At 38.5% G+C, this 16,628-nt stretch overlaps 1 protein-coding gene across 1 annotated transcript in view; it reads left to right on the top strand.

Annotated features, from left to right (window-relative positions):
* The first annotated feature begins 13,681 nt into the window (after window positions 1-13,681).
* The window catches only part of LOC121421636 (homeodomain-interacting protein kinase 2-like), an 87,260-nt gene continuing 84,313 nt past the window's right edge, over window positions 13,682-16,628 (top strand). Inside the window, 1 exon segment of the mRNA XM_041616402.1 lies at window positions 13,682-14,101. Coding sequence (XP_041472336.1) covers window positions 14,095-14,101 — 7 coding nt within the window. The 5' untranslated portion in view covers window positions 13,682-14,094.

The raw sequence follows: 16,628 nt of genomic DNA, 5'->3' as shown, positions 1-16,628 counted from the left end.
TCCAAAATTAAATGAGTAATTTCATTTAATGTCGGTTGCTGTGACCAGTCTGCGGGCACAGACCCTGACTAGAATTTTGATCAACAAGTGTGTCTCCACGCAAAGACTAGTACATACAAACTTGCTGAGCGAGAGGGCCTTCAGTTCACAAGGCAGGAGTAGGCTGCACTTCAGACCCTTTACTCGAGTGAAGGGTTTGCCCAGCAGACTAAGTTGTAACTAAGTAGACCGACAGATTTTAGTGATACTTTAATTGTATTGATAAACTTCTACGATGATCATGCTAATCCATTTTTTATCATCCGTCTGGTAAAAATAATTATATCATGCAAACGTACAGCTGCGGGTGGATCCAAGATTTCATAAATTGGAGGGGGTGTGATGGCGCAGAAATGTTCATATTGCTTTTCATTAAGGCGCTGTCACACCTTGGCGTTTTAGACAGCGTATGCCCGACGTATGAGGAATTTGGCGAATACGCTGGCGTACGTCGAATACGTTACGGGTAAGTTTTGCATACGTTAAGAGTACGCTAAAACACGCTGGTATACGTCGTCATACGGCGAGGTCGTCGAAAATTTTTGTGCAAGCACAAAATTTTTCGACGTATGCCAGCGTATGGCTCGTACGTCCCGCATACGCGGGCCATAAGTTCAAGGCAAGTTACGCGATCGTTGATACACGTTGACACACGTTACTCGTAAGTTACTCATAATTCGATGTACGTCGAGATAATGTCCAGCGTACCCTAAAACTTACTTGTAACCTATGAGTAACGTGCTTTGAGCGTATGTGTAACTTAACTCCAACGTATATTGTCGTATGAAGACGTATGAAGACGTGCTCCGGACGACCACAAAACTTACTGAACGTGTTTATAACTTACAGCTACCGTATAATGGCGAATTGACAACGTTTATAGGAATTGGTATAAAGGTGGGGTTCACAGGAGTTTTCTTCGGCATGGCGGTGGTGTTGATACGGTGATGTATCGTGCGCTTATGATTTGAATATAGTCGAGCGGCAGCCTTTTTATAGGCTACGACACGTGTTCAGGCGCTGTCACACCTTGGCGTTTTAGACAGCGTATGCCCGACGTATCAAAATTTCTCTAAAACGTCGGCATACGCTGAACTTTGTTGGGTTTTTTTCAACTCTGGGCGTATACTTAGCGTATTCATAAGGAGTTGGACGTATACATAACGTATTAGGAACTTATATCGAACGCTTCGTTAACTTATAAGTAACGTATTCCAACGAATGCTTAGCGTATTGCTGGCGTACACAACTTATGCCCTACGATAGCCTAACTTACGCATAGCGCGCGGCAGCGTATCGCCGACGAACACGTGTCGTAGCCTATAAAAAGGCTGCCGCTCGACTATTCAAAGCATAATCGCACGATACATCACCGTATCAACACCACCGCCATGCCGAAGAAAACTCCTGTGAACCCCACCTTTATATACCAATTCCTATAAACGTTGCCAATACGCCATTATACGGTAGCTGTAAGTTATAAACACGTTCAGTAAGTTTTGTGGTCGTCCGAGCACGTCTTCATACGTCTCCATACGTTGGAGTTAAGTTACACATACGTTCAAAGCACGTTACTCATAGGTTAGAAGTAAGTTTTAGGGTACGCTGGACATTATCTCGACGTACATCGACTTATGAGTAACTTACGAGTAACGTGTGTCAACGTGTATCAACGATCGCGTAACTTGCCTACAACTTATGACCCGCGTATGCGGGACGTATGAGCCATACGCTGGCATACGTCGAAAAATTTTGTGCTTGCACAAAATTTTTCGACGACCTCGCCGTATGACGACGTATACCAGCGTGTTTTAGCGTACTCTTAACGTATGCAAAACTTACCCGTAACGTATTCGACGTACGCCAGCGTATTCGCCAAATTCCTCATACGTCGGGCATACGCTGTCTAAAACGCCAAGGTGTGACAGCGCCTTTCGTCAGCGATACGCTGCCGCGCGCTATGCGTAAGTTAGGCTATCGTAGGGCATAAGTTGTGTACGCCAGCAATACGCTAAGCATTCGTTGGAATACGTTACTTATAAGTTAACGAATCGTTCGATATAAGTTACTAATACGTTATGTATACGTCCAACTCGTTATGAATACGCTAAGTATACGCCCAGAGTTGAAAAAAAATCAAAGTTCAGCGTATGCCGACGTTTTAGAAAAAATTTGATACGTCGGGCATACGCTGTCTAAAACGCCAAGGTGTGACACCACCTTTACATTACTAATTATTTGATTTGTTTGTTCCCGCCAAAATGTGAAACGGGGGAAGGATATCATGGCATATGTCTTTGAAAAAAAAATCTGTCAAGCCAAGAACATTATCATTGAAGGATTACTCCCGGCTGAAAATTGTGTGATTTAAACAGAACGAGTAAATCCATGCAACAAGCAAACCACTGGCAATTTGATTCAAATTGAACAAGGAATAACAAGGTTCTGGCCTTACGTCTTCATACGACAATATACGTTGGAGTTAAGTTACACATACGTTCAAAGCACGTTACTCATAGGTTAGAAGTAAGTTTTAGGGTACGCTGGACATTATCTCGACGTACATCGACTTATGAGTAACTTACGAGTAACGTGTGTCAACGTGTATCAACGATCGCGTAACTTGCCTACAACTTATGACCCGCGTATGCGGGACGTATGAGCCATACGCTGGCATACGTCGAAAAATTTTGTGCTTGCACAAAATTTTTCGACGACCTCGCCGTATGACGACGTATACCAGCGTGTTTTAGCGTACTCTTAACGTATGCAAAACTTACCCGTAACGTATTCGACGTACGCCAGCGTATTCGCCAAATTCCTCATACGTCGGGCATACGCTGTCTAAAACGCCAAGGTGTGACAGCGCCTTTCGTCAGCGATACGCTGCCGCGCGCTATGCGTAAGTTAGGCTATCGTAGGGCATAAGTTGTGTACGCCAGCAATACGCTAAGCATTCGTTGGAATACGTTACTTATAAGTTAACGAATCGTTCGATATAAGTTACTAATACGTTATGTATACGTCCAACTCGTTATGAATACGCTAAGTATACGCCCAGAGTTGAAAAAAAATTCAAAGTTCAGCGTATGCCGACGTTTTAGAGAAATTTTGATACGTCGGGCATACGCTGTCTAAAACGCCAAGCTGTGACACCACCTTTACGTTACTAATTATTTGATTTGTTTGTTCCCGCCAAAATGTGAAACGGGGGAAGGATATCATGGCATATGTCTTTGAAAAAAAAATCTGTCAAGCCAAGAACATTATCATTGAAGGATTACTCCCGGCTGAAAATTGTGTGATTTAAACAGAACGAGTAAATCCATGCAACAAGCAAACCACTGGCAATTTGATTCAAATTGAACAATGAATAACAAGGTTCTGGCCTTTCAGTGGTTTTCATGATTTCGCTGAAACAGGTTAATGTCCTCATAAATATGCAATGGGCTAGTTGCTGACGATGCAATGTTATCTTCCCTAATTCTTTTGCATATTGTTAGAAAGTACAAATAACATTGACTAATAATGTGATGTGTGAAAAGAATCCCTTCTGAAACTTATGTCATTATTATCTGGGAGACCTGTTTTAAACACTTACAAAAATATCAAATTATTCTCATTTTATGTAATAGAATACGGAAAACGGAGAAGGGTGTTTGTCATCAGCCCATCACCAATAATATTGATGGCATGCATACATATTTTTTAAACAAAATATTGCCGAAATTTGGTATTCATTGATAGGGGTGGATGAAGGATTCTTTAAAAAAAATGGGTGGGGGCATTTCTGTACGGAAAAAAATATACACTTAGTTTGCAATAAAGGAATGCCTGCATTTTCGCTGAACATTTTAAGAGCTGTCCGTTAACATGGCAATGATGATGGAAATGTGTAATATAATACCATGTTGGATTTTAATGGGTTTATTGTAACGATTGTATTCAACTTGCATTATTATGCGGGCTGGATTGATGGGTTGAAGCATGAATATATAGGCCTGAAGATAAAGAGCCTGTATGTATTGTTGCATTCCTGCACCCCTCGCCTTAAACATGTTAAATAAATAAATAAATAAATAAATACAAAACATATCTCTCTAATTCTTGGTGTTTTTTTTAATCAAACCTTCACCAATCTCTTTCTCATTTATGTTTCTGCTTATATTAAACCAACTCACGTTAAACTCCCCCTTTATTTATTTAGCTACTCATTCATTCATTATGAAAAATACGAGACATTTGGCTTCCTCCTGCTCGTACGCACGGGCGTCCGTCGATATAACACATGATATTTTTATGAAAATATGCACCCTTTTTCTTAAAAGTTGATGGAGAGGGGGAAAAATCAAGTCGGGGTATTCAGTAATGAGTACAGGAGGAACTATATTTCACTGATTTTCATGATTCATTCCATTTGATTAACTCATCTATTCGTGTTTTGGGGCTAATCTTTCCCTTACGCATTGCTTTTTGGCAGAAGTTTTATGGAAAATGCACCTTTTTTCACACAAACTTTGAGACACTCTGCATTCATTCCCCCATTGTTCGAGAATGAATGGGCAGTTAACGACGGGGTTAAAGATTTATTGAGGAACGGAATGTATATTTCATGAAAATGAAAGCCATTTTCCCATTGGATATCTTCAATACGTGTTTTTTACTAGATGAAGTTAGTTGTCGAATAGGCTGTCCTGGCATTTGAGGTCTCTATCGGTGTCCCATTGACTGCACCAAATGAGATAGTTTTCTTGTTGACTGGCCTCATCCCTATTTCTCGTCAAATAGAGTTAAACAGACTCCTTCTACTAGGACATGTAATCAACCTGAGCCCTGGACGTTTTGAACTCAAGACCTTTCTTCATGCCTTTGCCCTCCTCACTCCCTCTATAAGAGCTTTGAAGGATTTACTACTTAAATACCAACTGCCTGACTTGAACTCACTTCTTGAATTGACTCCTTCATACCAGCAATGGAAGCAGGTGGTCAAAAGTAAAGTTCATGCAGCTGTGAGAGAGCAAGTGGTCGGAAGTATATCCCAGAAATCCTCCCTGAAGTTCTGGATGGGAAAATCAGAAATCAATGTAGAGGTACTCTATCCTCCCGGTCCTGTCCAGGATGGCTTGAGGCAAGCATTAATATATCGAGCACAACTTCTTTCTGGGACATATCTAGTACAGGCTAGAAGATGTAAGATCGGAAAGAGCACTAATACCCTCTGTCCTCTTTGCAAGCTTGAAGATGAGACAATCGAGCATTTCATAGCATCTTGCATCTTTCTAAAGCATATTAGAGATGATTTCATACTCAAAATCAAGGAGATATTACAGGATCATCGATGGTATCTGGAGCATTTTTCGGACAAACCAGCTGTAAACTTCAATTTCACCCAAGATGTTCTTATTGCCTTTGACTCAAAGCTCCCCCTGGATATCAATGCCAAGCTATTAAAAGCGACTTTGATATATATCACAAAAATCCATAATAGCCGTTCCAGTGCTCTCCTGGCCTGATGAGTCACTATCATTCAGTCGTCAAGATACATATACATCACATGCGGGTTGGACCCGACGATCTCCGAACCAAGCGGAGGGATGAGAACAGAGAGAGAGAGAGAGGTGACGTCACTCAGGATCGTCATGCCTGAACCATCGGCCGGGCAGGGGTCGCAATGGTAGTATGATTTATGGATAATGCACTCGATATATAAAATAATCAGATATTCTATTTTAATTGGGCTCCCAATCGAATAAGATTATGACGTAAAATCAATTAATTTCTGCAATAAGACGTTGTTTTTTTTTTAGTCTTTCCCACCACAACGTTTGGGGGCACATTCCGATTAACTTAATCTGGTAATTAAATGGAATAGTGACATGCAATTCTCTGAGGGATTTAACGAACATTATGGTTTGAGTCAGGGGCGGATCCAGGATTTTCCGAAGGCACATTTCCCCGAAGAAAAAAAAAATTGACAAGCAAAAAAAAGATTTCAACCAAGAATTAAGCACATTTCGTCCGCGAAAAAATTTGACAAGCAAAAAAAAAACAAAGAGGGACCTCACTTTCAAGGGGGGGGGGCACATTCGTGTTTTAACGGCATTTTACATTACACATTTTGATTGAGTCTCTCAAAGGGGTGAGGGTGCACGAGCCGGCTGTGCCCCCGTGGATCCTCCAGTTGTTTGAGTTTGTCACTTGTCAAATACGACGTTTTCGCTTCCAACACGCACGACATATTCAAGAACATAAAGAATGTATTTTTAAATGCCCTTCAAGACAATGAACAACCAAGAAGGCTTTGTCAAAAATAGACGAATCAAGACAGAAGTTTTGTCTTGCATGCATTCTGGACAAGCGACGTATTGTCAACTCCAAAACTTAGGACGAATATGTGTTTTTTTTTTATAATTTTCAACAAAGACCTCTTGACAGTGATTTGTTATTTGACGTGCATTTTCAATAGAATTACTGATTTATTGGCTTGAATTTGTCTTGCATCACGGTAGCGAAAACTCATGTCGTCAGATTGACTTGAATCAAATTAAACATCTTCAACAAGATTACCGGGAAAATTAATGGTATTTTACCCCATATCTCTCTGTCTTATGCCCCCCCCCCTTCGCCTTCTTTCTCCCCACCCCGCCCCAAACAATATTTCCCGTACATTCTGCCCATAACTATATTTGTTGTTTGTATTTTTTTTTTTCATTTTGCAGTGTCACAGACGGGTTTTGAGGATCTGATACTATAATGTTTCTGCCGTAGATGGCGTTTTACTGCAAGCCTTAAATGTCCACAACAGGATAACAATGAAATCCTTTCCTTACTGTATCCACAACAACTGATCAATTTTGTCTAATTATATAGGCTGCAATAAAGGAAGGCAAAAACATCAATATATATATTTTGTTTAAGTTAAGCAACGTCATATATGTGAAGTTATCATCCTTTTCAGATTGGGCATGGGGGGGGGGGGGGGTACTTTGTGGACGAGTGCATTATCAAGTCAAGCTCTTCGGATTCGGTGGTACTATGCATTTTCAAGAACGAAAATTTTAAAAATTAAACAAATTTCAGGGTAAAGGTCAAATGACAGTTGGAGGGGAAGGAGAGAGAGAGATGATGGGGGTCCGATTTAGAAAATAGAGACAGAAAAAAGAAGAGAAATAGAGGGAGAGAGGTGGGGGTGGAGAATTGTTTTATCTGACCTGCCACAAAAAAGTATTACTGCATGAATATGATTTGATAAGGCTGTAGTGAATTGTACGAAGCTAAGAAACGCATTTATAATATCTATGTAATGTCCACAGAAAATTGTGAGGTGTACTATTTCGCTGTACAATGCTTTTTTTTATAAATAATTTTTGTAGTGAAAACAAAAATTTTTGCCATTAAGTAAACGGGATAATGATTATTTTTAAAGTAATTTTTTACAGTCTTTATAATCAGCTGTAATGCTTGGGCATTGGTTGCATTTTATAATACTCATAATATTATTTGCATGATGTAAAGATAAGTTATACCTTATAAAGATCGTTCTCTTTTTTATGTTATGTAGATGGATATCAGCGATTATTGTTATTGGCCTCGATCAAAGTTCGAGATACGATTTGCAATGATAAAAGGGGTTAAAATGAGTTGTTTGATCATTATATTTAAAACCTTGTTTAAACAAGATTATCATTATACAACTAATTGTACAGTTTGTAAACAATATTATTGTAATCATATTTCCTTAGTAAAGGATTCAATAACACTTTGTAATATTCAAAGATATTTTCAATTATCATCTATTGAACTTTTTTATACTTCGCTGTATGTATTTGGACCAAAGAAATAAAGAAAACGTTATACACGCATAAGTTTGCTGTTTATTTATATTTTCTAAACAAACTATTTTGAAAGATACCTTCAATCTGCCGGGTAAATATGATAATGAAATAATACAAGTTTATGGGCAGAAATATAGAGATTATAGAGATGGGAAAGAAGAATGATTCTTATTATTTTCATAGGCCCGTATTCTGAAGTCGGGTTTAACTTAAACTCAGGTTTAATGTTGTGGTTTAAGTATGGGAAGCCAATTGTTACATAATTCACTAACAGTAGAAATATCAAATACTTTCAGCTCAATCGGCTCTCAAATCATTCATAATTATGTAGGAAGTATGAATAGATGATTGTCTTCACCATCGATGAATCAGGAAAGAGCACAGTAAACAAAAGAAACATACAACTTAATATAAATTTTGATACTTTTGGCTTCCCATACTTAAACCACAACTTTAAACCTGAGTTTAAGTTAACCGGCTTTAGACCTTGGTTTGGTTGCAGAAAGCTTTGCAATAATTGACTGTGCACTGCAAAAACATCGGTGTTGATTTAACACCAGCCCAGATGTCCACACCAGAGAAGTGTTAAACTACACCAGTTTGGTTTTGGAATAACACCAAATAGGTGCTTACACAACAATTAGTGTTAAAACAGCATCGGTTTGATTCCAAACTGGTGTTGTTTCAATACTTCTCTGGTGTGGATATATATAGTTTATGAGCTGGTGTTAAATCAACACCGGGGGTTTTGCAGTGTGGAGCTGATTTCTACGACAGCTTGAAATGATTATAAATATGATCTATCATAAAATCGGCCCAAAGATCAAATTATTGGTAAGCTTGATGTCAAATGGCATGACTCTGTGGTCACAGATCCAGAATTAGAATAATAATAATATTAATAATAGCGGTATTTATAAAGCGCCTTTTGCCTGAGGATACAAAGCGCTGCTATTATTACCCCGGCTTTAGCTCGAGCTGCCATCACCGGCGCTCAGTGCATGCAAGGAATTAATCCTGCCGGGTACCCATTCACCTCACCTGGGTCGAGTGCAGCACATTGCGGATAAATTTCTTGCTGAAGGAAAACACGCCATGGTTAAGATTAGAACCCACGACCCTCTGTTTGAAAGGCGAGAGTCAGAACCACTAGACCACCACGCGCCCGCATAATGAATATCACTTTTATAAACGCTTCGATTGATTGATTTATGTGTTTCATATTCATCTTTACATACGTCAGATGTGATTATGATTCCATCAAAGCAAGATTTTTAATTTTATTTCAGTTTATTTTATTCTGAATTAAAATGTATGGGGGGGGGGGCAGAATGAGCACACTGACGGATACACAATTACGTACTTAAAAATTTCATACAAAGCTGTTTACTGTACATGATATATCAAAGTTACAGTAGTTGTTTTATAGTGTAAACAACCATGCATTATTGATGATTAGGTATTTTTAAAAATTTGGTGGTTAGGCCGTTAATCAAACACAATTTAAACTGTTGTGCCCTAACAACAGTACTATTGTGTAAGGTTCTGATAAACACTGTAAGAATTTTAAACAGGTTGTGTATTTAAAAGATCTGAAAGAAGAGAGAGAAGGGGGGGGGCTGAAAGGGCGAAATTAATATTACTATCATATATTTTTAAATGCATGCAAATGACCAGCACTATCACAACTTAAAATTCTATCATCAAACAGTGGTGAAAAGCAGGGTAGACGGCACATCATGCCTTATAAAATCATTGGTCCGAATCGGATCGATATGAATCGTGGAAACTATAATGTTTATTGTCGTAGGTGGCGTTATCATGAAAGTACTGCATTTTTTCCTCCAAGCATGGACCTACTCTGAGACAGTTGCAGAAAAGTACTAGTCGGATTGACCTGTCAATGATGAACAATAATTTGCTTCCAAAAATCAGTTTCTTTCAATAAACATTTATAGGACGGATCAGGATTTCGTGGTGGCGGTGGTGGGGACAGGGGGGGGGGGGTCGACATATAAGCGTCAGGAAACAACAAGCCGGTGACCGGGGGAGAGTCAAATATATTGCTCTACACATGCGTGACCCCGCCCCCCCCCCCCTCCAAAAAAAGAAGAAGAAAAAAATGCTTTTAAGGTTTTTCTTTTAGTTTTGGACGCGGGCCGCGCTTGCACTATAGTTAAGGGTTTCAAGAACATAGATTTTCAACTAAAAAGAGATTGATTTGAAAGACTGGTCAATGCAATCGCGGGGTCAAAACCTACGGAGTGTGTTTTCTTTTCTAAAGATTTTTTTTACTAGCCAAACGTGTTTAGGGTATATTTTCCCCCAAGCTTTTCCCCCGTGGCTTTTTCCTCCTCGTTTCTGCGGCGTTCGAGCCCGAGACAAAACTTGTTTAGGGGTCACTCATATATTCTGGCGACAACTTGTTTAGGGGCCAAAATGTCTAAATGAAGCCCGCGAAAAACTTGTTTCTGGGGTTATTTTGCACACAGAGAAAAACTCGTTTGTGGTGTTTCGAAATAATTTCGTCACGTTTGTATACAGCAATACATTTGACCCCACCCCCTTGGAGCGAGACGCAAGTATGACACAATTTGCGCAGATTCCCACCGTGACATCTGAGAGCGAAGCGAATATGCTGTAGCTCATGTAGCACATCTGACCTGGAAAGGGACTGTTTTATATTAAAATGGCTGCTTATAAATATTTTGTGAAACTTTGTTATATACAATTATGCAGATAAATTATAAAATTACAATTCACATTGAAATTTTACGAAGCCCCCCATAACCAGTGGCAAAAAAATCCTCCTCCATTTTACTTAAAAATATAGGTATATCTTCAAACTGGTATACAGCAGATTTGTTTTTCAATTAAACTTTTATTATTCCATAATCAGGGTTTTCATCGAATCGGATAGCGCATAAATTTGCACGTCGTCATGCATTATTTTTTAATGCAAATTTCCATATCGAGTTTTGACGAATTTTCTGCATCGGTGCAAATTGGAACTTCGATTTTCTCCAAAAAATCTTTTTGATACTGAGGTAAATGAAACTGTAACCGAAAAAAAAATAATCAGAAGATATACCAATTGCTGGAATAGAGCGGTTATGTATATATTTATTATGTCACTTTACTATTATTATGTATTATTAATTTTTTCATTTTTTACAGTGGACAGAAACAAAGGAGTCAGTGTCGGGGATATGATAAATACAAATTGATAACGTCCTATTCCTGATAGGTCGTTCTGATTTACACGATAACCATGCCATTGTGAAATGAAATACATTGTAAGACAAAATACGGCTTATGAAATATCAATTCTGTAATATACGTTGCAATATTGCGTCTGGATGACGAAAATTCCCGCACGTAGAACTGTTATGTAATTCGAGTGGATTAAACCAAATGGCCCGTAATGGAAAGGGGTTCAAATAAGACGTGAGGGACGCTGCACAGAGGAAAATGTGGGCCCCACGATTTTCTCAGTCCATGGTCCATGCCAAGCAAATGGCAGAATACTACCGCCGCGGGATCATGTGGTTCGTACCACGCACATATCACTGGCGGTATAAATAGATTGGTTGCCGGGCGATTACACTCCCTTTTAGGGTAGATAGATTCGTTCAGTTTGGAGGGACAATATTCACGACTAGCGGTTCCGAGGGTTGTTCTATTGGAACACGGAATGAATATATTTGATGAGTGAATTACCTGTTTATTAACTGGTCAGTTATTTTCCAATTCAACTATTTATGGGATAATGATATAAAGTCTCTTTTCCCAAGAAACTAACATTTTTTTTTCGTTTTATCAAAAGGCAGCGTATTATATTCCGGGCTTATGTTTATGTTAATTTATGTTAATTCTAAAAAGGGACTGCAAATCAATACACAAAAATAAACACTGCAAACATGACAAAATCAGAGACCAGCAAGAAAACATACGATATTAATCAGGTATTTCATTATTTAGTCTTTTGAAATGATATATTTGTTCATTTTGAATTTCTTGATGTTAATTTCGTTGATGGGGGGGGGGGGGGGTGGCTGGGACTATAAAAAAATCCAAATAAAAAAAAATGTATATATATATATATATATATATACATACATATATATACACACATTAAAGTTATGTCTAAAGCGTATGCAGGATTTTTAAAAGGTGTTGGTGTGTGTGTGGGGGGGGGGGGTAGTCGAGTTGAATGAAATTTTGACAAGCAAAAAAGAATAAGTACATATCCATTGTTAGTTAAATAGCTAAATGCGAATGTAACGAAGATCTTGATAGGCTGTTATATTTCATTTAGCGATTAGTCGCTATAAAAGTTTATGTCATGCGGAACCCTGGGTCCAATTGCATAAAAGTTACTTTCATGGTAATTTTGCTATCCTATGTTAACTATTATGGTAACAACGCTTAGTAGCCAATCAAAATCAAGGATTCCATGAAAAAATTCCATTGATATCGATAAAACATCACAAGCGTACCTACGGGGGGGGGGGGGACTCTGCCCCCCTGACGAGCCACAACAAAGGACGTATCCCTGCCCCTCCCCCCCCCCGACGAGCTTGAAATACCTTTATTGCCCCCATGACGAGCTTCAAGACCTTTATTGTCCCCTCCTGACGAGCTTGAAGACATTTTTTTCTTTTTTTTTTGCTTGTCAATTATTTTTGGCGGACGATTTTGCCCCCCCCCGTGGAAAATTCTAGGCACGCCACTGGTTAACATGATAATATTAGATTTTATACATGGGGCCCTGATCTGAGACGGTGGAAAAAGGGGTACGTCCATTGCATGAGTTGTGACTGGTCGGGGGGGGGAGGGCAGTCTGCCCCCCTTAGGTACGCTAGTGCTCTCCGTGTTCTATTTCTGTTTTTAATAATAATGATAAAAAGTTGATCGAAGCTTGAGATAAACATGGTAAGGAGTTTCAAAACTCTAAGAATTTATCATCTAATGCAATGGCGTAGTGAGCCCAAAACCTTGAGGGGGTAAGATATGGCGTATTAGGCAAAATTTATAAAAAGCTGCGAGTGAGTGAAACAAGTGAGCAAAGATTTCGACATTTTTATCACAAAACAAATTTTGTGAAGATTTTGACATGCTATTCAGAAAGTAATATCATATTTCACCCTTTCTCTTTATTCTAATTTATTTTTCGGGGGGGAGGCGCCCCCAGCCCCCCCATCTGTATGCCTGGCCACTCTTAGATCCAATTTTTCAAACATTCGCCCTATGATTATATAAGAAAATGATGTTTATATTTCCAGGAGAATTTTGGGCTTGTCATAAACTAACGAATAGATAATAATAACAAGTTCCTCTTTCTGTAGGCCTACCATTATCATTATATTGGCGGCGGAAGCCAAAAAAATTAGGGGGGGGGGGCACCTGAAATTTTTGGATGGACACAGGAAAAAAGGTTATCAACCTAAATCTAAGGAGGGGATCGCCAAATTTTTTTGACAAGCAAAAAAAGGGACATCAACCTAAATCTTTTTTTTGGGGGGGGCCCACGTGAATTTCCAGATCGAGAGCAAATTTTATGAATTAGAATATTATCATTCAAACAACTCCAAAACAGGTCCTAAATTGGAAGATACTTTCAAGATTGAATTAAGTAGGCTTATATTTTCTGAAAGAGAGAAACCACGAAATGTTTACACTTCAAACGGAGATTCCCGATTTTGTTTTGTTTTGAAAAAAAAGAGTGCGTAACATTTTATCCCTCCTAAATACAACACAATGCGCCTTCTCTCGAATGAACTCGCCGTGACGTCATCGTGTGGCAGCTGATCGATTCCAAAGAAGACATGTTGATTAGATGGCGAAATGCTGAGGAAAGGAACACACAGGGCCAAAACAAGACAAGATTTTTCGGCAAAATTGCCCTGAAAATGCACGAAATAAGGACTCAGCATCTTGAAAGGACACGAAGGTATCAGAAACAGCAAGCCAAATTGGATTTTTAGTGGAAGTAGTCGAAACAAGTGTGGAAAAAGTGAAAAACAAGGTAACATTTGCTAACAACGTGCTCTAGAGATCGTCAGGAATTCGTCGCTGGGGAATGCACGCAACACACGCGAGAAGTCCATTGTTCAAGCCATCTATCTTTCGCGGGCTATAGAAACGGAATTGTAAATGTTCGTGTGTCGTCAAACAGGGCGATGTTTTCAAGATTAAACTGTCGAAAATTCACCACCATATGCAAGGTAATTCGGGGTCTGAAAGTACCCATTATTTTGTATGTTTCTCTTGATTTTTTAGATTAGACAGACCTGTGTATCACTATCAATTTTGGACAACTTTAAAAAAAGTTTAAATTATAATTCTCGACTTGCATGACTGGTCTCCCAACAACAATTCCAATTCAACCACACATCCATTTCAACAAATTCGACGTAAACATATTTTTTCTGCCAATTAATAATAGATCTACTAGATTCACTTGCTTAATATGTTGAAAATTGTCATTTTCCCCTGAAAAATAAGTAAAATTGACTCGGTCAATTGAGTTGTCTGTTGATCAGAATCAGATGTTGAACAGTGACTAGTGGCAGTGCAGTGTCAGTGACACTTTTGATTCCAGAGTGAAAGTAGAGACTAGAGTTTAAAATGAAGATGAATTAGGCCTACAATGTATGGCGATGGGATGACAATGACTGAGCGAGAGAGAAGAGAGAGTTTGGGAATGAATTGTATCTATCGAGAATAGATTCTTTTTTGGTGAACGTGGTGAATATTATTGTTGGTGGAAAAAATTTAAACCTTTGTGAGTGACAAAATGACATCAGATGCTTCTGATGATGATGACTTAGACCATAATATAAAAAAATACATTTGTGACAGTCGCTGAATCACGCCCTATCGGCTAAACAACATGTCGGAGTACCCAGGATCTACTTTGTTCATTCGATTAATTTACCTGTAGGCCTATATACGGTACATTAAAAAAACGTTTAATTGCCATATGCTGTGCAAATATTGAATTGTCTACTGAAAAAGTGCAGAGATCTGCAGTCGAGTTTCAAACCATTTCTCCTACATGTATTAAACAGAAATGTTGGTCTTTTTTTTAAATAATAAATTACCCCACAAGGCTAGATCTTGCAATCATTGGAATTCCATGATAAACAATTCTTGCATTGTTTTCCAAAGTTTTTGATAAATAAACCCACATTTTTATTTCATAAGAATATGAAATATTCTTCTATGGGGCATTTTGCTGCAATACATTTGGTGTAAAGGACACACTTTTGTAATTTTGTAGATTTTTTTTTGCGTACAGATGGTCAATACCACATTTTCATTTACTGAAATATTCTTGTAATTGTTCTACATGTAAATTATGTCAGCCATAGTTTTTTGAGGTAAGAGCTCTAGCTTAAATGCGAGTTACATTGTATATGGCCAGGCATCAGATTTTTTTCATAATGATAATATACATTGTACAGTATGCAAGTGTAATAATACAAAATGCGAACATACATACATTGTACATGATGTACTGCATGTGTAGGGGGCCTACATGTACAATGTATGTATAAATATAAGGGGCAAAACCATTAACCATGCAGTTTGCAGCTGATACAACAAACTTTAAGTTTGTATAGTAAAGAGAAAAGTGAATTATTTCATGAATAAGCATCATGCATAGGAATTCAATTTTTTCTCTAAAAGATGGAACATGCACAAAAGCTGGGTCACCTGAATAGGCAGGTGGCGAGTTTGGTCGTGTGGCAGCTGTTTGCTTAACAAAAAGGAACCTTTTGAAATCAGGTGGGAGTTGAGTGTATAGGAATGGGGGGAACCCATTGTCTGCATGCTGAATAGAAGAAGGTACATGTGGTTTCTAAGCACAGCTCTGACCCCTCATGAGGCGCGTTTGTGTACGGTGAGGCTATCAGTTGGCATTGTTCAAAATCACTATTTTGTGTCTTTGCAGTATCTCTTTGATATGAGGTGCATGTTGGCCTACAAATATGTTCTTTGTTGTAGAGGTTAAAATGTTATTAACAGCATAGGCCCAGGCAAGGCTTGAATTCCTGTACACAGCCTGAAACTAATTTTGAAAGTGTTTAGTTTTGAAATTCATTTCATTCTTGAAACAGAGCACAGCATCAACAGTCAATCACTTCAAAACAAAACTAGACAAGTTTTGGTCTGCATGGCATTATGCTCATGCATGGGAATAGTACTAGTCACTGCATTGGCACAGCAAAGGACAAATAGCACAGATAGCGATTTATCCAAGCTAGGAAGACAACGTACAGTACAAGATAGACCTGGAAACTTGACTGCAGACACAACTGTATTTTTCCAGTAGATGCGGTATAAAGTAAAAGTATAAAGAGTGCACAAAACAACTGCGCTACAGATTAAAATCTTTATTGGTTCTCTATAGAGCATAAACCTCTTATAATTTCGGCCATGATAGGCCTGCATGATTTTGATGGTTTTTGTTCTAATGTCTATTTGACAGGAAAAAAAAATGTATGCCACAGGCATGAAGTTTAACTTTAATACTTCTTCACAAACATCTACAGTATATGATCTACATTTAAAAAGTTCTTCTAGTTTTATTGAGCTACAAATTCAAATGGCTACGCCATTTTATAGCAGTAGCCATAGTACTAGTAGATGTACATGTAGGTGTGTATTGAAGTTTCTGTGCCCCTGATTAAATAGTGTAGTCGGGGGTACCTTGGTGAAAGGGTCATTGCCTTGTGTAGGAAATCA

The sequence above is a fragment of the Lytechinus variegatus genome, chromosome 9, assembly GCF_018143015.1.
Source record: "Lytechinus variegatus isolate NC3 chromosome 9, Lvar_3.0, whole genome shotgun sequence".
Classification (NCBI taxonomy): domain Eukaryota; kingdom Metazoa; phylum Echinodermata; class Echinoidea; order Temnopleuroida; family Toxopneustidae; genus Lytechinus; species Lytechinus variegatus.
This window is presented reverse-complemented; position numbering and strand designations above follow the sequence as displayed.